The following is a 23,366-nucleotide window of genomic DNA, read 5'->3' on the forward strand; positions in this document are numbered from 1 at the left end:
CACCTGCCTCTGTGAGTGAGCATTTCCAACACTTGCTTCCAAAAAAAACCCAAGTTGGATCCAGAGACAAGATGTGCGATGCCATATGAAACCCGTACTGACCGTCTGAGCCCAGTCAAAGTGACCCTTTCCGGCAGCACTGAAAGCTATGCTGCGTTGCGTTTGCAGAAGTGGAATCTATTCCCACTTTTTGGGCAGTAAAAGCCATTTTCCTTCTTGGGTGCTTAAGAAAAAAAGAAAGAAAACCAACAGGGAGAGCCACGCGATTTCTCTACAAGCACCTTTTCATCTTGTCTTATTCTCTCCGTAAAGGAAACTTACGTCCAATCGCATGGGAAAGCTCTGCACCCACGTTAATGTGTTTTCAGAAGCAGAGGGTGTGCAGTTTTCGTATTTGTGGCTCCAGTGAGGTTACGACAACATTGGGGGGACGTGCCCCCAGCTGGTCATCAGTCCAGTGAGACCAGGGCGCCCCCCAGAATGAGGAGGGTGGGGGTCTCCAATGCTGCTTCCAGAACCCGCGGGGCAGGGCCCACAGGGAACGTGTGCTGCCTTGATCTCTGGGGAAACCCCCCTAATGGCCCACCTGCAAGCCCCCTCGTGGATCCGCCCCCACGGACGGGCTCCGCTCTCATCACGGGGACCAGGAGCGGTGTCTGCTCATTCCTGAGGACTGGCTCCGGTTCCCCGCCAGCCCCGGCTGTGGGATTCTTCAAACAAGCCCATCACATCCTCCCGGGAACCCAGGGTCACGCCTCTTGTCACTACAAAGCCCACTCCTGCAGCTCCTGGCCTCTCCCTCAGCTCCAAGTGCAGCGTCCGGGGGACCCTGCAGGGCACGTGGGGCTGATAAACTGCTGGGGATCCCATCCGTCCGGCGTGCTGTGCGGGCGGTCCCCGTAACCTCAGGGTAAGGATCCCTCCCGAAACAAGGAGGTGAAGAGGAAGCAATCAGAACCAGCAGGACCCACCACGGGGGCCACGTCAGACCCCCCGTCATGGGGGAGAACAGAGAACACAGCCCCTGAACCAGAGACCCTCCCACCATCCCACACGGGCTGGTTCGTACCACGTCGTCCAGAGAGAACTGGGACCCCTGGGCAAAGATGCTGCCGTTCATGGCTATCAGGGCACAGCCATCGTAGTACAGCCGGTCCCCGTCACAGCCCTTCTGATTGGCCAGCAAGTAAATCCCGCCGTTCTGGAAAATGCAGGGGACGGCAACGGTCAACGGTGGTCCGTCCCCTTCACCCTCCTCCGGCCCAAACACACGAAGCTTCAGACGCCCCTGCGACTGTGTCATAATTAGCCCCCGACCCCAGCAAGAAAACGTGCGCCTCCAGGGAATGTCCGCAGCTATGGTGCTCTCGGCCTTCCAAGGTACCAGGCATCACACGAATCACCCATTCTCGCCTCCCAACTACCCGTCAAGGCAGGCGCTGTCACCTCCACCAGACAGGAGGGGAGATGCAGCTTCAGAGAAGACAAACCCCCCCAGGTCACGAAGCCGAGACTCTGTCCCAGGAAAGAGCAAACACGGCCCCTGGTGTCACGCTGCCAGCAAGAGGGGCAAACTCGTGGGCGCTCCCCGTGCCTTGCTGTGGTGCCAACGGGCATCCTGGTTCCCGGTCACCACGTCACTTGTCCTGAGACCAGTATGATGGTCAAGAGCCCAGGAACCGGATGGCTGGGGTGTGAGCCCAGGGGCCACTTGACCGCCATGTACCGAGTGTCCTGCTCCAAAGAGCAGAGGTGTCAACAGCACCTGGCCCGTAGGGCAGTTTTGAGGGTTAAATGAGGTCAGGCAAGTGGGGCCCGGGAAGGGGCGTCACGCACACCGGTCAGCTGCGGCTGTAACCAGAAGCGCCGAGCATCCTCACGCTCGGGCCCCGCCTGGCACTGGGCGCTGGGGTCACAAGCGTGAGACAGACACGCTCCAGCATCCCCGCCGCCTCCTACCTTGGTGGTGGCCGTGGTCACCAGGTCCACCCTGGCGTGGGCTTTGCGTAGCACGTGGTGGCTGCCTGAGGCATTGGTGAAGATCTCCACGCCGTCCAGGCCCATGTCCACGTGTGGGCTGTGGGCAGACGAGGGCAAAGAAAAGAGACCGGTGTCCCCAACCCACCCTCCCAGCCCCGCAGCTCCCAGGGCATCTCCCCAGCCCCAGGCCATGACGCCAGGAAGGCTGCAAACCTCCAGCCCTCCGGGGCCCAGCGAGGATGGGATCTACGGCGCAGAGGGTAAGGCTGACCTGTGGGGTGTCCAGAGTTCCTCGCAGACCTCACTCCCGATGCACGTGTCCCGGGTGGAGAGGACAGCATCCCCAAAGGGCACGGTTTCCTGGGTCGGGAGACCAGAGCGCTTGAGACCCCTTGGCCATCCCGTCTGGGCCAGGTACTGAACCAGGACGCCAGATGTCACGCATGAGACTTGCACGAAGGCCACGATTTTGTTTCAAGTACTAATGAATCCTTCCTCGACCCGGAGCATTCCCAGCCCAGGGGCCAGCAGGCATCTCCTCCGCTGACCCAAGGGCCTCAGTCACACCTGGAAGCCGAGCTGAGCTGCCACGAGCTTGACTGTGGCTGCAGTCAACTGTGACTCGGTTCCTGAAGCTTCCACGGGCCCAGACGGCCAGCGGCAGCAGCATGGGCTGGATGCTCTTCTGACATCATCTGTGCTCCTGGGGGTCCCATCCCCACGTCAGAAACGAACGGACTGAGCTCTTACAAAGTTCACGCCAGCCGACGGGTCATCCAGCCCCTGAACGGCAGGGCTGGGGCAGGACGCAGGGTCCCTGTGTCTCTAGGAGCTACGTTCGTGTCCCCCGAGGTGGGGGAGCTTCCAGGGCAGGGACGGAGCTGCCCCTGAGGCCGCCCCTCCGGTCTGAGCAGTCACCGAGATGAGCAAGTGCTGACAGGATCACCCGGGCGTGGGGCCCACCTTGGCCTCCTCTCTCGGGGACCAAGTTTCAGCTGCGCTGCCATTTCGCTCAGCCAAAAAATCATCCTGGCGGGCCTGGACCGCATCCCAGCACTCTTGGTTGGGTCCCCTGACGTGTGTGTTAGTGAGTTCAACTCCCTTTATCACCAAGGGCAAGAACCGAGGGGCAGGCCTGGCATTTTCTGTTCTGATGCTTCTTGCCACGGACACAGCCCTCGGCCAGGACCCCGAGCTGGCCGTCCCGGGACCACTGCACACCCTACAACGGGTGCCTCGCATTCCTTATCACAGGGTTAGGGCTGCAATCTTGACCCCATCTTCCTGTGACAAGACCAGGGCTCGGGGCAACTGGGTGATAAACAAAGCATGCAGGGGGGCTCTCAGTGACGGGCCCCTGACCTGAATTATCCAGGTTACAGCAGTTACGGGGCTGGTTTGCCCTGTTTCTTGAAAACTCCCCTGAACTTTAATCCACTTGCACCCAGGGCCAATTTCTGCAACTTGCTCTCAACCAGTGACACCAAGCAGCATCCCTCCACCTGCAGGCGGCCCCCACATTGGTTTAGGGGGGTCACCTGGTATGTTTTCTAGGATATCAAAGGGTCCTAGAAGAATGAAACGGAGGATTTCTCGCAGCAGGGGGATTGCTGCTGAAATGTTTGTTTCACACACACACACACACACACACACACACACACACACACACACTCACTGTATTCTGGATCACGATGAACTTAAATTGTTCCCATTGCTGCAATTCACGGTCAGAAAAGTTTCCAGGTCACATGGGAGGCGACCAGACCTGGCTGAGAGCCCCTGTCCCCAACCTCAGCTGTGCCCAGCCCTGACTGCCTCGCGGGAGGCACCAACCCAAGCTGGCCCCTCGGACATCCTCTCTTAGGGATCAGAACCGGTGCCAGTGACTTAATCTGGCTCCCGAGCAGCGGTGATCTTGGCCCAAGGGCCAGGGAAGTGAGAGGCAGGCGGAGACCCCTGGCATAAAGAGGAAAAGGGTCTGGGGGCTGGTGGGATTGGGGAGAAGGGCACTCCTGTCCCACCCCCCAGATCCATCCCCAAGGTCCAGATGCGTCCCTGCCGACCTGCTCCACCACGGAGGTTCAGTGTGTCCCCATGAACCACCTTGAGTGCAACAGTGAGGGGTGCAGAGAATTGGGTGTCATGGGCTAAACTGTGTCCCCGAAATTCATGTGCGGAGGCCCTAAGCCCCAGGACCTCAGATGTGGCTGTGTTTGGAGATGAGGATCTTTAAAGAGGTGATGAAGGTAAAATGAGGTCACTAGGGTGGGGCCCTAATCCAATGTGACTGGTGTCCTTATGAGAAGAGGAGAAAAGTGCACAGACACACACAGAAGGACGACCCCGTGAGGACACAGGGAGGAGACGGCCGTCTACACTCCGAGGAGAGAGGCCTCAGGAGGACCCAGCCCTGCCCACACCTGGGTCTCGGATTCCAGCCTCCAGGACTGGAGACAGTGAATGTCTGTTGTTTAAGCCACCCAGGCTGTGGTGCTTGGTTATGGTGGCCTAAACAAACTGATACTCTTGGCAACCAGAATGGAAACTCAAGCAGGAGCCGGAGAAATCAGGGCCCCCCTGAAACACCCGCTCTGTGCCCCTGGCTCTCAACGCCCCGCAGGAAGTGGACGGCACCGGGTCCCAGCTGTCCCACCGCAGCAGCTTCCAGGACGAAGGGGATGGTCAAGACCCCCAGATAAGGCTGCAAAGTCAAAGCTCTTCAGACCTGGCCAGCCAGGTGCAAAAGATAAGACAGGACAAGACAGATTTCTGATGCTGAGTTTTCACAGAATGAACAGGCAGCCAAGGAAAGTCCTTCATGAGTTTTATACTAGAAACCCTCCAAACCCGGCTTCTTGGGCAGTCCCTAAGCCCGAGCCCCAGCCCAGCAGGGAACAGCCGGCCGGCGAGGTGGGGCAGGAACCCCTTCCCCCAGGCTCCCCTGAGCCCTCTACCCCGCTGAGTGAGCCAGAGGAGAGGAGAGGGCAGGGACAGGACAGGCATCACACAGGGGAAAGGAGACGCCCACCGTCCCCCCACCCCTCTGCTCCCGGGACCCTCCCCACTTGTTACAGACATCACCCCTTTGTTTGTGCTCCTTACACGGGCCACGGTGATGCCCGTTACTTTGACCCGACGGGTCCTGCCCCCACGGCCCACCCCAGAGTGACGTCTGACCGAGAACGGGTTTTCTTCTCCGAGACTCACCTGCTTTGTCAGGTCCTGTATCGTCCGGGGGAGAAAATATTCCTCTGTTTGCCTGGAAAGGAAACCACCACAGATGTGAGAAGGACCATCCGGGAAATACGCAGAACGGCACCCAGACGTAGAGCAAAACTCAAAACGAGAGCTTGGAACGGACGAGCTGGCAAAGGAACCGTCGATTTAAGGCAAAAAGGCAAGTATAAGCCTACTCGATGAGGCTCCCAGGCCACATGACAGCGAGACGCTGGGTGCTCTCCTACCATTGCCTGGCTTCCCCACCCTTTTGTAACTGACCAGGACACCATGGGGGCCTTCCTGGGACAGGCCTTCCCCCATAGCCTCTGCGTTAGCTCCTCTCTGAAGTACCTAGGTAACAGTAGTTGACGCACATTTCCTGAGTTGTTTTACAGATGTGAACAGCCCCCTACCACCACCACCAAATGGAAGAACTACTCAGTGACCATGAACACGTAGCCCCAGGTCTCCTGGAGCCTAAGGACTGATCATATTAACCCCTGGGACACCACCCTGCTGCCTCACGGCCAGCCAATCAGATTGTGTACAAGCTGATCACGTATCCTGCAACACCCTCCTCTCCTGGCCTTTAAAAATGCTTTGTCAAAACCCTTCGGGGAGCTGGAGGCTTCTCAGGGCCTGAGCCACCTCGGCTCCTCGCGTGGCCCTGCAAAAAAACCTTTCTCTGCTCCAAACTCTGACATTTCAGTTTGCTTGGCCTCACTGTGCGTTGCGCGCACAGACTTGCGTTAACACCTTCACGCACGGCATCTGAGAGGCATGTCACGGGGATTATCTGAAAATAAGTCGTATTTCCCCACGGAGAAATCCAGGTGGAATTCCCGATCAAGGGTCCTGAATCAAAACGATCACACTGCATGAACCCAACATACGCTGACAAACCGATATCATCACTGAAGTAATCGAATAACGTTCCAAATTGTATGAGCTGGACAGAGAGTTCAATACACAATTTTAGTACAGGCCATCCCACGGTCTGCACGAAAAGGTAGAATTCGAACAATAGATGGCTTCCAAATCTGCCCTCAAATAGGCTGTTACCAGATGCACCATTAAGACATTTAATTAACTAGATTTCTTTTCGCTTTCTTGGGATTCACAAGAACCTTCTGGGAGATGTTCGTGGCTTTTACTTAAGTAAATTTTAAAAGCAGAGAAATCGAGAGGACAATGCTGTTTCTCCCTCACCAATGAAGGGAAAAGAAACTGGAGACGTCCTCTGACCCGCGAGCCGCCTTGGCATCCCATAATGAGTTCACCATCGGTAGGCTCGGTGATGGCGATGCTGCTACCTCACGATTGTTTTAGAGGGAAGAGCTGCCCCAAGGTTTCTCCCTTCACCCTCGCCTCTCCCCTCAACTTGCATGAAGGTCCGTTCAGAACCAGTCGCAGGCAAGCCCACCAGGGAACGATGCAGGTTCACCTCTGCTCCTCCCCACGCCCTGCTCCAAAGCCAACCAACACCTAGCGGATGGCTCATGAGGTCCGCACACTTCATTAAAGAACCAGAGGACCGACAATAAAGCCTCCGGATCGGCAGTGAGTCATTCCAAGCTGGCTTCACGCTGGCCCGCCCCATCTTTCCAGCTGCCTCCACACCTGGGCCCCTCCTGCTCTGCACAGCGCCTCTGATGGGCTGTTCTTCTTCCTCAGCGAACATCCCCTGGAGAAACCCTAGCAGCGTATTTCTGCCGAGAAACCACTCCTGGCCATGCTAATTTCAAGTCTTTTCTGGCCCCCTGGGAGCTACAAGAGCCCCCTCGACACCCCCGCCCCCCGACACCCCCGTCTTGCTGGGCTCAGATTTGGGGCATCCACCTAAGAATCTAATGAAAGTGAACCTAGATTCTTAAGTTCTCTGCAGTCAAGAACTGGGCCTTTTTTCTGTTTTCCTACAAAAGCCTCAAATAGCATCTTGAAGCTGTGATGGACTCATTACTAAAGCAGGGACACAGTGACAGAACCATTTTATCGTCACCATTTTGGAACAACTCCCGAAGGGTAAAAACTCTGTTTTGTTTTTTAACTGTACCAGAATGAAAGCTTCTGGTTCCAGCTCAGTATCCACTGCCACCCTTTCTACAGGCACCATTAATTGAGTGATGGTCTGAAAGGATTCAACATTTCAACATTAGAAACGGAGGGAAAAAAAAGTGAACTAGAGATCTACATTGGCATAGAGTTAGAGACAACGGAAGCCAATGCAAGATAGCAAAGATAATCAGACAATAGAAGATAAAAGTGAGCTCAAAACTAAGAAAATAATTTGAAAAATTAAAACATTTGAAGATATGAAAACATATTAGGTGCATCAAAGAACAGAACAGATAGGGAACCCTTGGGTACTGTTGGTGGGAACGTAAATGGGTACAGCCACTGTGGAAAACAGTATGGATGTTCCTCAAAAAACTAAAAATAGAGCTACCATATGATCCAGCAATCCCAATCCTGGGCATAAATCAGAAGAAAACAAAGACATAATTTGAAAAGTTAAATGCACCCCAATGTTCATAGCAACACATTTACAATAGCCAAGACATGGGAGCAACCTGTGTCCATCAACAGATGAATGGATAAAGAACATGCAATACATATACACAATGGAATACTACTCAGCCATGAAAAAGAATGAAATTTTGCCATTTGCGACATTGTGTATGGACTTGGAGGGCACTATGCTTAGTGAAATAAGTCACATAGAGAAAGATAAACACTGTATGATATCACTTATATGTGAAATCTAAAAAATAAAACTAGTGAATATAACAAAAAAGAAACAGACTCACAGATATAGAGAACAAACTAGTGGTTACCAATGGGAAGAAGGAAGCTTGTTTCAGAAGCTGATCACAGGAATCTCTCTTTGGATGAAAATCAGAGGCCCCATGACCTGCAACCAGGGATTATACACACTAAAAAAGTCATCATTTCGGGCTTCCCTGGTGGCGCAGTGGTTGAGAGTCTGCCTGCCGATGCAGGAGACACGGGTTCGTGCCCCGGTCCGGGAAGATCCCACGTGCCGTGGAGTGGCTGGGCCCATGAGCCGTGGCCACTGAGCCTGCGTGTCCGGAGCCTGTGCTCCGCCACGGGAGAGGCCACAACAGTGAGAGGCCCGTGTATTGCAAAAACAAAACAAAACGTCATCATTTAAAGGACTCTGTCTCCAACTTAGATGAAAGGACCCTTATCAGGTATTCATAAGTAGCTCAAGCACAGTGAAACAAGGGAACTGACTCTTGAGTTCATATTTCCCACTTACGAGGGGTCTCTGCATCAGACTGGTCTACAGAAAGGACTGCTGACCCAAACAACACCCACTCCAGGATGAGAAGAAGACAGCATTTGTAGACAGCTGACCCAAGAATCTGGTCCAGACCCATTCTACTAATTCAACTTACTGTTTACCAAATATTTGTCTCCCCTATCAACATTAAAGTTACTGCTTTACTTCTAACCATACCTTTGCCCCCAAAGATGGAAAGAAAATTCTCTAGTGAAGTTGTCACAGAGTATAAGTACTCGTGACATGTACCAGTGCTTGCTTTAAGTCTACTGCTAAAAGCACATGTAAAATGTTTCCGTGACAATTCAGTGTAATTGATAAAATGTATAGCCTATAAAAGGTTTCCTTGCTAGCATACTTCTGTGCTTGTTCACTGAGTCTGACTAGTTTCCCCAACGTGGATAACTAGGCATATATATTTGTTTATATCTGTAACAAGCTGGCCTAGCACCGAGTGATATGATGGACCCATAGCAGGCAGCAACCGCCCTGGCATCGAGGGACAAATATTTTGATCATAAATGCTTTTTATCAAAAGACCTGCAATCAAAAGGGGAAAATGATGGAGGAAATTTTCACATGTTGAGGTATGGGGAAGTCATTCTGGCTTGTACATGATTTAACTTAAACTTTATACTAACCAGAACGACCTGTTTTGTGGCCTATCAAACATGCATTGTACATCTGCTTTAACCACTGAGGAAAAGAGTGTATTCAAAAATCAAAATAGAGTAACTGTGGTTCAGGCATCCAAAACAGAGCTGGATGGCCATGGTGGGTGTGGTTTCAGACACGCTCCAGTATTCCTGAGAACTTGAATTTTTTGAACTGTATCGGACTCAAGGACACCACCAGCTGTTCTCAAAACAGTATCTGCTAGCTGCCAATTGCAAACTTATGTCGTCAATGTCTCCTCTTATAACTATGAAATCTTTTACTTTAGGGATAGCAGCAAACGAGACAGCTCAAGCCATAGCTTCCCAGCAGAGGGCTCTAGATTCTTTAGCCAGAAGGCTACTGGACAATAAAATTGCTTTAGGTTATATTTTAACAGAAAAAGGGGGCATGGTTGTAGTGGCCAATAGTTCCTGCTATGTTTGTATTAATATCACATCAGAAGTTAAAACCTATTTAGATAAAATCAGACAAAAGGCAGCTTGGCTCCAACAAATGTCATCCCAAAAACCTGGATTTGATCTCTTAAGAAATATCTTCTAATGGATCCCAGCAAGAATAAGGTCTATGTTTGAGGGACTGGTTAAACTAGGTATTATCGTTCTGTGTTTGCTAGGATTTATATCCCTTTTTGTCGTAACTCTCTACTTGCTGTTTGTCTTGTATCCTTAAGCCCAAAGTCTTGGCCTCATCTTGGGATTTGTGAGTATTTGCTATCAAATTCGAAACAGTTTCATTCGTCAAAACTTTGTTAGGCCTACATCCCTCTTCAGTAGGAAGCAGCCAGAGTGGTCATGGCCCCCTTTCCTCAAGACTGAGGAATGTTTAGAAGGCTGGGGGGACTGAAACCATGGCCCTAGAGTTAACAGAAGCTGATGGCTAAAAGGAACTCTTGAGCTTGCCTTGCAGAGCAGCAGACTGGGGAACAGCTTGTTAAAACCCCTCTGCTTGTAAACCGCCTTTACTGATGTAGCTCACTTTAGTTATTTTTTTCTTTCTTTCTTTTTTTCCTCTCTTTAATTGAATACGTTCCCAGCTTCACGTAGCCCAGTTGTTTTACAAGAACGTGGAGGCTGGCTCATCGGTTACCAGGGAAACCAGCCAAGGGGCATGTCCCTTACTGCCCCTTTGATAAACTGTCATGGATAGTTCTGATCTAAAGATTAGAACAGTCGTCACTAGCTGCGGCCCAGGGGGCAAGTATGTAGGCATAGATTAGGCTCTATGACTAAGGGGGAAGGTGAGTCAGGTGAGTGGGGTGTAGGTGAGGCAGGGACTGGTCCAGCGGGGATGTACAGAGAGCCAAGAGGGCAGCCATCTTGGGTGGCCTGACTGCACAGTTGCAAACCTCAGCATCTCGGCATTTGGTTTGCTGCATGTTGGACAAATGGATGTGTCCACAGTAACAGACTTGTGATTGGCATCTGAAGTAGGGTGGGGGGCAGTTCAGTGGGGCTGAGCCCTGAATGAGTGACTGACAGGGGAAGACAGTCATCTAGGAGGCTGAGCAAACCCAGGAGGGAAGAGAAGTCCCAGAGAACTGTGACAGGGAGGGGGTGCCGGCTGTGCAGCCAGCCTGGGGGACAATAAGCAGACTGGGGCAGGAAGTGCCTGTCTGTCTGTGGGAGGGGTGTTGGGCGGGAACAGAGATTGAAAGCAAAGGAACTTGACTCTGGTCGACTCCAGGCAGGAGAAATGAGCGAAGAAACACGGACTCAGAACACAATCTGCGGCTCAGTTGTGAACGCAGATATCGGCCGATCGTGAAACGCTGAGCTGTGACTGGTTACAGAGAGACAGCAAGCCCCAAATGGAGTCATCTGCCCCAAGACAGGAAGCCAAGACTTAACTGCAGTTTCAACCTCTAAGAACAGTCAGTCTGACGTCCTGCTCACACTGGGGAGGCAGGCTCTGCACGACGAAGACCCTCTGTTACTGTCCACAAGGGCCAAGACATGGAAACAACCTAAATGTCCACCGACAGATGAATGGATAGAGAAGACGTGGTATATGTATGCGATGGACTATTACTCAGCCCTAAAAAAGAACGAAATGATGCCGTCGGCAACAAAATGGATGGACCTAGAGATGATCGTACTAAGTGAAGTAAGTCAGACAGAGAGAGACAAATACCATATGATATCACTTATATGTGGAAGCTAAAATACGACACAGATGAACTTACCTACGAAAGAGAAACAGACTCACAGACATACAGAACAGACTTGTGATTGCCAAGGGGGAGGGAAGGACTGGGATTTGGGATTAGCAAATTGGACTGTTACATACAGAATGGATAAACAACAAGGTCCTACCATATAGCACAGGGAACTATATTCAATATCCTGTGATAAACCATAATGGAAAAGAGTATTTAAAAAATGTAGACGTATATATATAACGGAATCACTGTGCTGTACAGCTGATATTAACACAACGTTGTAAATCAACTATACATCAACTAAAAAAAAAAAAGACCCTGCTTGCTGTGCCCTCTGTATCAAAGAGGAGGGCCTGGCCTGAAACATTTCTCTCGCTAATACCTTCTTGTCCTGTCCTTCTTCTGCCTATAAAAATCTTCCATTGTGTACAGCCCCTTCTATTTACTAGTGGGAGGCTGCCCAGTTCCTGAATCATTGAATAAAGCCAATTAGATCATCAAATTCACTCAGATGAATATTTGTTTTTTTAAACAAACTTAACCAGAAAACTGTGAAGTGCCCGTGTTAGGAAGAGGAGGTCAGAGAAACTAACGGTGAGGGCTGAATTGTGGGCCAAATCCTGTCCTTCCAGAGCAGGAGGCCACGAAATGGCAATGTTTGCACGAGTTAGAAATACCAAGGCGGGGGCTTCCCTGGTGGCGCAGTGGTTGAGAGTCTGCCTGCTAATGCAGGGGACACGGGTTCGAGCCCTGGTCTGGGAGGATCCCACATGCCGCGAAGCAACTACGCCCGTGAGCCACAACTACTGAGCCTGCGCGTCTGCAGCCTGTGCTCCGCCACGAGACAGTCCATGACAGCGAGAGGCCCGCGCACCGCGATGAAGAGCGGCCCCCGCTTGCCACAACTAGAGAAAGCCCTCGCACAGAAACGAAGACCCAACACAGCCAAAAAACTTAATTAATTAATTTTTTAAAAAAAGGAAAAAAAAAGAAATACCAAGGCGGAACCCAGAGGCTGCAGGAGAAAGGAGAAAAACGGAAAATGGAAATGGACAGCTATGGAGAGCAGGGCTCGGAGACGGGGCAGATTGCGGGGGGGGGCGGGTTGTGTATTTCTTTTTTGTTATCAAGCTTATAGAATTATTTACGAATTACAAAACCATATTATTATATAAAAGAGCAAACTATCTGTACTATGCATAAAGGAACAAACCATTGGACGAATCTCAAAACCATCACGTTAAGCTAAAGAAGCCGTTTACAAAGGAACGTACACGGTGTGACTCCACTTGTATGAAATGTAAGAGAGGAGAAGACTAACCCTGGGGGCGTCATCTGGAAAGGGGCAGGGGTGCCGTGGACATGGCTCTGTCTTCTTTAGGGTGTGACTGCACGAAGGCACACAACTGTCAAGAAAGAAAGCTCCTAAAACCTGCATATCTTATTGCATGTTATTTATGCCTCACTAAAAAAGGGTAAAAGTAAACACTATTTGATACAACATTCCCAATTGTAAAGAGAAGTTCTGTCATATTATTACCTGATATTACATGATTTTTATATTTAAAGCATTCAGAGCACAGAAAAAAAATTTTTTTAACTAACATAACACTGGCATATAAATTTAGAGAAGAGAGGGGCTTCCCCGGTGGCGCAGTGGTTGAGAGTCCGCCTGCAGATGCAGGGGACACGGGTTCGTGCCCCTGTCTGGGAAGATCCCACATGCCTCGGAGCGGCTGGGCCCGTGAGCCACGGCCGCTGAGCCTGTGCGTCCGGAGCCTGTGCTCCGCAGCAGGAGAGGCCACAGCAGTGAGAGGCCCGCGTACCGCAAAAAAAAAAAAAAAAAAAAAAATTTAGGGAAGAGAGGGAAATCCTGAATAGATACTAGCAAATGGAAACAAAGTTTAACATACCACATCCATTTGGAGCTTATAAAGACATGCAAAGACTTACCATGTTCATCTCAACATATGCTAAGAAGAAATTTGATAAATTCAACAATCATTCTCAATTAATGTTAAATCCCCAAAGTAAAAATAACTAAGGATGGATATAAATCTGAAACCAAATCAGAAACAGGAAGAGCTTTCCAAGTCAAGTTGGGAAAAAGACAAAAATGCCTGTTATCAAAGACATTTGTTCTAGAAATGATCTAGAATATTGTTCTAGAAACGCTGGCCAAGAAAAGTAGTTTCGAAAATGAACTGAGGGGGCTTCCCTGGTGGCACAGTGGTTGAGAGTCCGCCTGCCGATGCAGGAGACACGGGTTCGTGCCCCGGTCCGGGAAGATCCCACATGCCACGGAGCGGCTGGGCCCGTGAGCCATGGCCGCTGAGCCTGCGCGTCCGGAGCCTGTGCTCTGCAATGGGAGAGGCCACAACAGTGAGAGGCCTGCATAGTGCAAAAAAAAAAAAAAAAAGAAAATGAACTGAGGGATGTAAATATTAGAAAGAAGTAAAATTAGTTTTCTATTACATAATTTCTACTTGAAAAAAAAACAAACTAAGAAAATCAATAGAATAACTACTAGACCCAATAAGAGAATGTAGTAAGTGGCCAGTTACAAAAGCAACACACGAAATCTCAAGTTTTCCTACATAAAATTCCATTTGTAATAGCAGCAACCATAAATAGACAGGAATAGCTATAAGAAGCATACAGGGCAGGGGTTCTCAACTGGGGACGATCCTCTCCTCAGGGGACACTTGGCAATGTCTGAAGACATTTTAAATTGTCACAAATGGCCGTGTCTATCAGGTGGAGGCCAGGGATCCTGCTATACGCCTTTCCATGCATAGGACGGACCCCCACGGCAAGAATGATCCAGCCCAAAGCAATGGGGCTGGAGCTGGGAAACCGTGATATACAGGATCAGAGGTATAATGATGGAGGATGGGTGACTGATGATCGAGTTTCATGTGGTCTGTGGTAAGTGGGCTATAAATGAATCGGCAGTGTCAGCGCAGCTATAGCTAAGTGACAGGTGCTGTGGGGCAGGGACTTATCTCCCCCACGACCTGCTCAAGCTACACACAGGAAGATGTTTCGCAAGTATTCAAGGAGCAGTCACAAACCCGGCTCCTGGCATTGGGCAGCGACTCACCGACTCCGGGACCACGGGGTAAACCAGCGCAGCTCTCGGTAGTTGCCTTCGTTGGCCAAGGCCATTTTGGGTCTGATGAGGAGGATCTTCCTACAGGCAGGGGGACAAGGCCACTCCTGAGATGAACACGACCCCTGACGAGAAGCAGCTGCCGGTCCGTCCACCCCGACAGTCGACGGGCACAGGGCAGCTAAGACCCGGCCGGGGGGCGCTTGCGGGCAGCTGATGTCCAGGGTCTGCGAGGGGACATGACAAGGCCTCTCTCCCTGGGCTGACCTCCCAGCAATGGGGCCATGTGTCCCCAAACCCCACCCCGTGGCCTCTCTCTTTCTAACACCCGAAGGTGTCAGTGGTGGTGGAGACCAGGAGCAGTGCCACTTGAGTCACCTGCCTGGTACACCAGCCCCCACTAAGGTAGTTCCAGAAGAAGCCTCCCTGCACATGGTTCCCAGGGACCGTGCCCCAGGGCACTGGCACGAGTGCCCGCAGGCCCCTAGAGCTCAGGGGAGACAGGCAGGTCACTCTGCTCCCAGCGGTCACCTACCTGTTCAGAAATATCACCCTGCAGTTGTAGCGGACGTTTCGGTGCATGATGGGCCTGCGGAGAGAGGGGACGCACGCACTTGTTGGCAAAGAGCAGAGTTATGTGTCTGCTTCGATATGAAGTTTCTCCGTCCTTTATGAGGATCAGAAGGCCCCCCTGTGGCTTTCTCAAACCAAAGTTAACAACAAACCCAAGTGTTTCTGCCACAGCGTAGGCCCTAAATGGGAGAGAGTCTTCTAAATAGAGCACCAAGTCCCTCCCTGCTCAGGGCTCTTCCTCTCCTCCTGGAAGGTTCTCGGACCTTCCAGTGGCTCCCTCCCACCCCTTCTCACACCCCTGCTGTCACATCACCTCTTCATCCCCTGCTGGCCTCAGGCACTAGCCCCTGCGCCTCCCCAATTCTTCCTCCCAGCACCTCTCCTGACCCGAACACCCCCCACCCCAGAATGCAGGCTGCAGGGCAGGGGCAACGGGTCTGACGGGCCGGGGCTGGGGTGGGGGGTGGTAGGTCCTGAGCAGATCTGCTCACCCCTCTGTCTGGACCCTTATCAGGATAGACACTGTGTTTTACATCTCCTCCCGGACCACTTGGTACCTTCCTCCTCTGCAGGGGAGGGGATCAAAGCTCCAGAGGCTGGGGCGCTCTGCCTGGGCCGAGACGGGGCAGAGCTGGGGCAGAGCTAGGTGGAGCTGGGCAGAAATGGGGCAGAGATGGGGCAGAGCTGGGAAGAGATGGGGCAGAGCTGGGGCAGAGCTGGGAAGAGTTGGGCAGAGATGGCAGAGAAGGCAGAGCTGGGCAAAGCCCAGGTGCTGGAGCCCAGCTCAGGGTGACAGCGCAGGCGCTCAGGGCAGAAGGCATCAGGAACCACGGGAGGATGGCCTTAAGGGGTACCTAAGACGATGGATTGTCAGATAAAATTAATAAGGCAAATAAATAAATGCCCTGGGACATGAGTAAACAAAGCAGTGATGGAGGAGGAAATAAAACCAGCCATTAATAGTGTGGCCTATCAACTCAGGTGGCCAGGTTCCAATCCCACTTTGCACTGGCTAAGTCTCGCTACCCTGGGTTCCTCCTCCCAGAGGGACCGAAGGACAGGATGCAGGCGGGGGTGCCCCCAGTTGTGGCCACGACACACAGATGCCACCAGCAAGGACTCCCACTGCTGTGGTTTCTAATCCTCCCCAGGTCAAACCAAAACCTGTCTGTGTTCACATTTATACAAAAATGTGTTCAAGGGCTTCCCTGGTGGTGCAGTGGTTGGGAGTCCGCCTGCCAGTGCAGGGGACGCGGGTTCAGGGCCTGATCCGGGAGGATCCCACATGCCGCGGAGCAACTAAGCATGTGTGCCACAACTACTGAGGCTGCGCTCTGGAGCCTGTGAGCCACAACTACTGAAGCCCGCGCACCTGGAGCCCGTGCTCCGCAACGAAGGGTAGCCCCCGCTTGCTGAAACTGGGGAAAGCCCACGCACAGCAACGAAGACCCAGTGCAGCCAAAAATAAATAAAAAAGTAAAAAAACTAAAAAAAAAAAAAAAAAATGTTTTCAAGGCAGGAGGTAAACTTATATTTTAAACAAAACAGAGACCCTCAGTGAATATCCGATTTCCAATTGGAGTAAGCCTCTTGAACAAAAACAAAAACAAGCAGAAAATTGAAAGCTCAACACATAAAGTTAAACAGCAAACAACATACAAGTAAAAGTATTTTTATCATATGTGGGGATGGGTTGATATTATTCACATATAAATAACTCTTAAAATAAATTAGACACTTCAACTGTAGGCTAAAGAGCAAGCGTTGCAAACGGCCAGAAACAAACAAGAGAGCTCACCTTCCTAAGTCATGAAAACAAACAAATAAGATCTTTTTAAAAAAAAAAATTATTGCGCGTTTTAAGATTCTATTTTGTTTTTTAAGTTTTCTTCATTTTGAGCTAGCCCTTTGTGATCCGCGCTAAGGATAACACGCCTTCAGAAACAGGGCAGGAAGGAGGGTCAGCACCTTTTTCCCGGAGGATAATTTGTAAAGACAATTTCAGACGGAGAATACCGATGACATCATGGTATGACGGTTGTTTTCCTCAGCGGTGTTTACAGATCCAGATAAATGCCGGATTTCCAAAGAAAAATATCTTTCAATATGATTGTTAGTACGAGGACAAAAAGCAGAAAAATTATAATCGGATTATAAGTTCAAGGCCAGCAGAGGAAAGTGGAACAAAGAAAACACACAAAAGACAACAGGAAAAACAAAAAAAGAAAAAACCATGATGACTAGGACATTCAATAAAGTGGCCAGAGGTGAGAATGTGAATTGGTACAGCCACTATGGAGAACAGTACGGAGGTTCCTTAAAAAACTACAAATAGTTAAAAAAAATAAATTAAAAAAAAAACTACAAATAGAACTACCATATGACCCAGCAATCCCACTACTGGGCATATACCCTGAGAAAACCATAATTCAAAAAGAGTCATGTACCACAGTGTTCATTGCAGCTCTATTTACAATAGCCAGGACATGGAAGCAACCTAAGTGTCCATCATCAGATGAATGGATAAAGAAGATGTGGCACTTATATACAATGGAATATTACTCAGCCATAAAAAGAAACGAAATTGAGCTATTTGTAATGAGATGGATAGAACTAGAGTCTGTCATACAGAGTGAAGGAAGTCAGAAAGAAAAAGACAAATACCGTATGCTAACACATATATATGGAATTTAAGAAAAGAAAAAAGTCATGAAGAACCTAGGGGTAAGACAGGAATAAAGACACAGACCTACTAGAGAATGGACTTGAGGATATGGGGAGTGGGAAGGGTAAGCTGTGACAAAGCGAGAGAGTGGCATGGACATATATACACTACCAAACGTAAGGTAGATAGCTAGTGGGAAGCAGCCGCAAAGCACAGGGAGATCAGCTCGCCTGGAGGGGTGGGATAGGGAGGGGGGGAGGGAGGGAGACGCAAGAGGAAAGAGATATGGGAACATATGTGTATTTATAACTGATTCACTTTGTTATAAAGCAGAAACTAACACACCATTGTAAAGCAATTATACTCCAATAAAGATGTAAAAAAAATAAAGTGGCCAGAATCAGTCCATGTGGTGGGCTGCGTAAAGGCCCCCAATGACGTCCCCAACCCGATTCCTAGGACGTGCAAGCATGTCACCTCATGCGGCAAAGGGTACCTCGCCGATATAACAAAGTTACAGACCCTTTGGGAGATTCTCCCGGACTCTCTGGGGCCCTCATCATAACCACAAGGGTCCTTCTGTGAGGGAGGAGGGACAGTCGGAGGGCACGTGGCAGTGCAAGCAGGGGTTGCAGTGATATGATCACTGGCTTTGAAGATGGAGGGAGGGGGAGGGGCCACGAGCCAAGGGATGCGGGCGGGCCTTCCAAGCTGGACTCTTCCAAGGAAACCGATTCTCCCCCAACAGCCTCCAGAAGCCCAGCCCTGCTGACCCGCTTCACACTTCTGAGCTCCACACCCACAAGACAACAGATTTGTGTGGTTCTGTGTGTCGCATCTGTGGTACTCTGTCACACAGCAGCAAAAGAGGAAACAAACATGGTCCGTGTGTCAAGAATGATAGTAAATGCGAACAAACGGGGTTAAAAATCTCATCTGTTCACTGCTTAAAAGAGACCTACTACACAGATGTCGCAGCAGGTTGAAAAGGCAGTGCAGCCCACGTGCAGGGCCGAGGAAAAGAAAGCAAACTCGGCCACATCCACACCACGTAACACAGAGTGAAGGATGCAAACAGAAACAACATGAAGGCCCACCAGTGGGCTCTGGTTACACAAAGCACATCACAGACACACTCAACAACAGTCCTAGGCCAGAGCCCTACCCACGTGACCTGCACCCGTGGAAACTACACGCTATGGACCTACAGGCAGACCTCGTTTTTTTGCACTTTGCTTTGCAGGTATTGCTTTTTTTTTTTTTTTTAAATTGAAGGTCTGTGGCAAGCCTGCATTGAGCAAGTGTATTGGCGCCACTTTTCCAACAGCTTTTCCTCACTTCCAGTCTGTGTCACACTTTGGTAATTCTCGCAATATTTCAAACTCTCCACCAGGAAAAAGATTACAGCTCCCTGAAGGTTCAGATGATCGTTAGCATTTTTTATCAATAAAGTATGTTTTAAGTAACGTAAGTACGTATATTTTTAGACATAATACTGCACACTTAACAGACTACAGTATGATGTAAATGTAACTTTTATATACGCTGGGAAACCAAAAACTTTGTGACTCACTTTACTGCTATATTTGGCTTTACTGCAGCGGTCTGGAACCAAACTTGCAAGGTCTCCAAGGTCTGCCTGTACACCACGTGGGCCTACAGCTATGGAACCTACATCTATACTTATGGAACCTGCGTCTATGAACCTACACGTATGGAACCTACACCTATGGACCTATATACCACATGGACCTATACCATATGGCGGAAACTACACCTATGGAATCTACAGCTATGAAAGCGACATTTATATACCTACACGCCCTGGAACCATATGGTCAGCATGTCGATGTGGAGTGATGTGGAACCATCCCAAGACTTACCATTAAGTAAAGAAAGAGCTATACATGTGAAAGGGAGACCCTGTGCTCCCAGCTGTGCACAGCGTGTTCCCACATGCATGGTAGTGTCTGGAAGAACATACAAAACAAATCTCCCAAGAGTGGCCTCCGCTCGAGGAGTTAGGTACCTCTGCAGGGCTAGAGAGGGAACAAACCCCACTTCTCTACATGAGGCCTTCTGTATCTTTGAAATGTGCAGATTCCACCTCCCTGATGTTACGATGGCTCCAGACAGACGACGCCCTTGAACTTGGCTCTTTCCAAGCCAGCCTTTCCCCATGCTCACGCCGGCACTTACATTCCCACATCACAGATGATATCCTGAGTGACTGGAGATTCCAGAAGGGCAGCCAGGACCTGAAGCGAATGCAGGAGGGTGTCCGACTCGTAGTAATGATCCCAACATCCGTAGCCACTGCAGAGGGAGGGAGCAGGACAGTGAGCCCCTGAGACACACCAGGTGGGCCCGGGGGCAGGGGTGGGGCAGGGGCCTAGGAGTCAGAACGTGCAGGGGTGCAACCCAGGCCTTGGTATCTTTTTTTTTTTCTTTTTTTTTTGCGGTACGCGGGCCTCTCACTGCTGTGGCCTCTCCCGTTGTGGAGCACAGGCTCCGGACGCGCAGGCTCAGCGGCCATGGCTCACGGGCCCAGCCGCTCCGCGGCATGTGGGATCCTCCCGGACCGGGGCACGAACCCGTGTCCCCTGCATCGGCAGGCGGAGTCCCAACCACTGCGCCACCAGGGAAGCCCCTTAGTATCTTTACAAAGCCTCCCAGGAGATTCTATTGTGCAGCCAGACTTAGAATCACTGCTACAAAAAAAAACCCAAAAAACGATGCTCTTAATTGGAAATTCATGGACTGGGCCCCATCCACTTCTCAGAGTTGTCAGTTACAATGAGAAATTCTCTCTCATGTCAAAAAGTGTCTGCTCTTGGATTTTTTTTTTTAACCTCCAATGTAGCCCAAATCCCACTAATCTACAAGAAAGGGATGCGAAAGAAACAAAGCTGGACCCAGAGAAAAACATTCCTCAGGCAAAGGGACCATGAATAATCTTTCGAATGCCACTCACACAGCTACTCCTGAGTTTCTTGCTATAGATACAGAAGCTTGTAGGGGGATGAATGGTGTCCCCCAAAAAGACGTGTCCATGCCTTAACCTCCAGAAGCTGTGGATGTGACGTCATTTGGAAAAAGTGTCTTTAGAGATGTAAGTGAAGGATCTGGAGATGAGATGACCCTGGCCCTAAAGCCAGTGAAAAGTGTCCTTACATGAAACAGAAGGAGGAAAAGCCACGGAGAAGAGACGGGGCTGGGGCTGGAGGGATGCAGCCACAAGACAAAGAACTGGGAACCAGAAGCTTGAAGGGGCAGGAAGGACCATCCCCTGGAGCCCTGGAGGAAGCAGGGCCTTGCTGACACCTTGATTTGGGACTTCGGGCCTCCTGAACTGTGAGAGAATAAATTCCTGCCGTTTTAAACCATCCAGTTTGTGAAACTTTGTTACAGCAGCTCCAGAAAAAACTAATACAATGCTCAATGAGGTCCTAACAGGGGAAGTGGGTTGAGAGTAATTTCTCAGTCTGGGAGTCCCAGTAACGAAATGTACAGAATTTGTAAAGTACTATTTTATTTTGCTTTATTTATTTCACTATTTTATTTTATCCTATTTCACTTCATTTTGTCTTATTTCCACACCGCATGGCTTGTGGGATTTTAGGTCCCCAACCAGGGATGGAACCCCGACCCCCGGCAATGACAGTGTGAAGTACTAACCGCTGGACTGCCAGGGAATTCTCTGTAAACCACTTTTAAAACTTCACAAGGTCCTTCCCACTACGCATGGCCCGGAAGTGATGCTGCAAACGCCGAGCAAACTTTGCACACGTGAACACAAAGCCCCAAACTGGCCTTTGCCACCCTTAATGCCTTGAAAAGCATTCCTCTCGGCCTCTGGTTCTGATAGGGGGAGAGCCTGATTCTTAGATGAAAACGGGGTCCAGACCTGGGATGTCCTTTCCTCTCCAAGGACAGACTCTTGCCTCAGAGGCTGTCACTTCCGTACCTCCCAGGCCACATGTGATACCAAACACCAATGCAATGCCAGACGTCCAGCCAGCTTTGACATCAGCCCCGGACTGGGAAAAGTCTGCCTCTCTACGAGCTCCTGTGTTACCCGACATAGGAATCTGGGATCACCCAGCCTTGCTGGGCCTGCTCTTGTTCAAGGGTGCCAAGCACGCACACTCACGGGCTTCTGATGGTCTCCTAAATGGGCCTGCATGTCCGCAGTTCTCAATGCCCCACACCTCCTTCCTTGCACTTTCGGCTGAGGGGAGCTGATATAGACGCCTCTACCTGCCCACCCTGGGGTGTCTGTGTGTTCTGCTCTCACCATATTTCCAGTTCTGGTCCAAGCCTGTATCTTGCTCCTTTGTGTTTGGCAATTTCAATACCTACATGTACAGAGAGAGAGAAAGAGGGGCAATTTCAGCACCTACAACTGGTCCAAAGGCAGATCCAACCGTCTCGCTGCCATAGGTGTCGTAAAAAACAAAAGGGCGTCTCCCAGACCCTGCTGACACCTGCAGGAAATGAGAGACACGGGCAGGGCCTGCAGGGCTGACCCTCAGCACCAAGGAGGAGCAGGGCGGGGCGAGGGGGGAGTCACACACTGGTAGTTTATTAACCAGCAGATGCAGAAGACCCTGTGTAGGGAGAAGGGAGGACCCAAAGGCACCAGCAGCAGGTACCAGCCGCCTCTGGGTTTGAGCAGCAGGCCGGGGAGGAAAGGCTGGCCAAGTGGAGACTCAGCTCTGGCCACCGAGACTGCCTCTCCTCACTCCAACTAGATTTGCTCTGAGCTCTGATGAGATGAAAGCAGGTTGAGATCGACAAAAACAAAAAGGATGAAAGTCCGAGGCACATGGCCGCTAAGATGCCCTCGCCTGAATCATTCTGTTTTTCCCGCGGTTGGCAACTCTGCTGCAGTAACCAGCTGAGGACAGCCAGTCTGAGGTGGCCGAGCCTGCAGGGTCGCCCAGGGCAGCCCCATTTCAGGTGTAGATGTCAACAGTGCAAACTTGCGCTTTCAAAGGTGAGCTGGTGCAGGTGACAACTGTATGAGGACCCCCGTCACACACACACAACGAACACACCTAGTCTCTAAGCTGGGGGGCTCACCCCTATTCCACTTCCCTCTTTGGGTCGGTTTCAGCTCTAGAAATGTCACATGCGACCCCAAAGATATTTGAGGACAGGTTCACACCAGCCCTCCCATCTCCACCTCCACGGCCAGACTCTTCTTACCACGTGTACATACCACGTGTCCCCGGGCACTGTAACCCACTCCGCACCCCCATTCATGAGGAGGACCCGGGCACTTACGGGCACAGGCGTGGTCATAAGATAGCTTATCTTATCTGTCCCCATGCCAACGGCCGCGAGTTTCTCCAGAGCAAGGCTGCGTGTGCGTCACAGCAAGCCTGGCGGCCAGAATGGACCTTCGCCCCTCTGCCCCACGCCGCCCCTAGACTCACTCTTTAAAATCCTTTGCAAATTGCCCTCGAAGTCCAGGGCCCACTGGTTGAGCGCGCAGGTGGCCACGGTCACCTTCCGGCCCATCCTGGCTGCAGTCGCCTGGGCAAAAGGCCGGCCGGACGGTGGGTCTTTCTGTCCTAGGGAGACAGGCGGCCGCGGCTCGTGTCCTTCCGGGTTGCCCCGTCCCGTCCCGCCAGGCCCTGCAGGGACAGGACAGCAGAGCACCAGGGTCAGG

At 50.8% G+C, this 23,366-nt stretch overlaps 1 protein-coding gene across 3 annotated transcripts in view; it reads right to left on the reverse strand.

The window, feature by feature from the left end:
• The window catches only part of NADSYN1 (NAD synthetase 1), a 34,826-nt gene extending 11,474 nt beyond the window's left edge, over positions 1-23,352 (reverse strand). The window contains exons 1-9 of one of the 3 annotated variants that reach the window (XM_024748817.1): positions 23,131-23,352; positions 21,987-22,047; positions 19,889-20,005; positions 14,987-15,040; positions 14,443-14,532; positions 5,188-5,239; positions 2,252-2,340; positions 1,960-2,077; positions 1,070-1,201 (exon numbers count right to left, since the gene is read on the reverse strand). In XM_024748817.1, the coding sequence (XP_024604585.1) occupies positions 1,070-1,201; positions 1,960-2,077; positions 2,252-2,340; positions 5,188-5,239; positions 14,443-14,532; positions 14,987-15,040; positions 19,889-20,005; positions 21,987-22,047; positions 23,131-23,215 (798 nt within the window). In that variant the 5' untranslated portion in view covers positions 23,216-23,352. Of the gene's footprint in view, positions 1-1,069; positions 1,202-1,959; positions 2,078-2,251; positions 2,341-5,187; positions 5,240-12,660; positions 13,025-14,442; positions 14,533-14,986; positions 15,041-19,888; positions 20,006-21,986; positions 22,048-23,130 lie in introns of those variants that run through there. The other 2 variants (XM_024748819.1, XM_024748820.1) reach the window with 2 other exon arrangements.
• Positions 23,353-23,366: the final 14 nt, after the last annotated feature.

The sequence above is a fragment of the Neophocaena asiaeorientalis genome, unplaced genomic scaffold (assembly GCF_003031525.2).
Source record: "Neophocaena asiaeorientalis asiaeorientalis breed wild unplaced genomic scaffold, Neophocaena_asiaeorientalis_V1.1 scaffold43, whole genome shotgun sequence".
Lineage (NCBI taxonomy): Eukaryota > Metazoa > Chordata > Mammalia > Artiodactyla > Phocoenidae > Neophocaena > Neophocaena asiaeorientalis.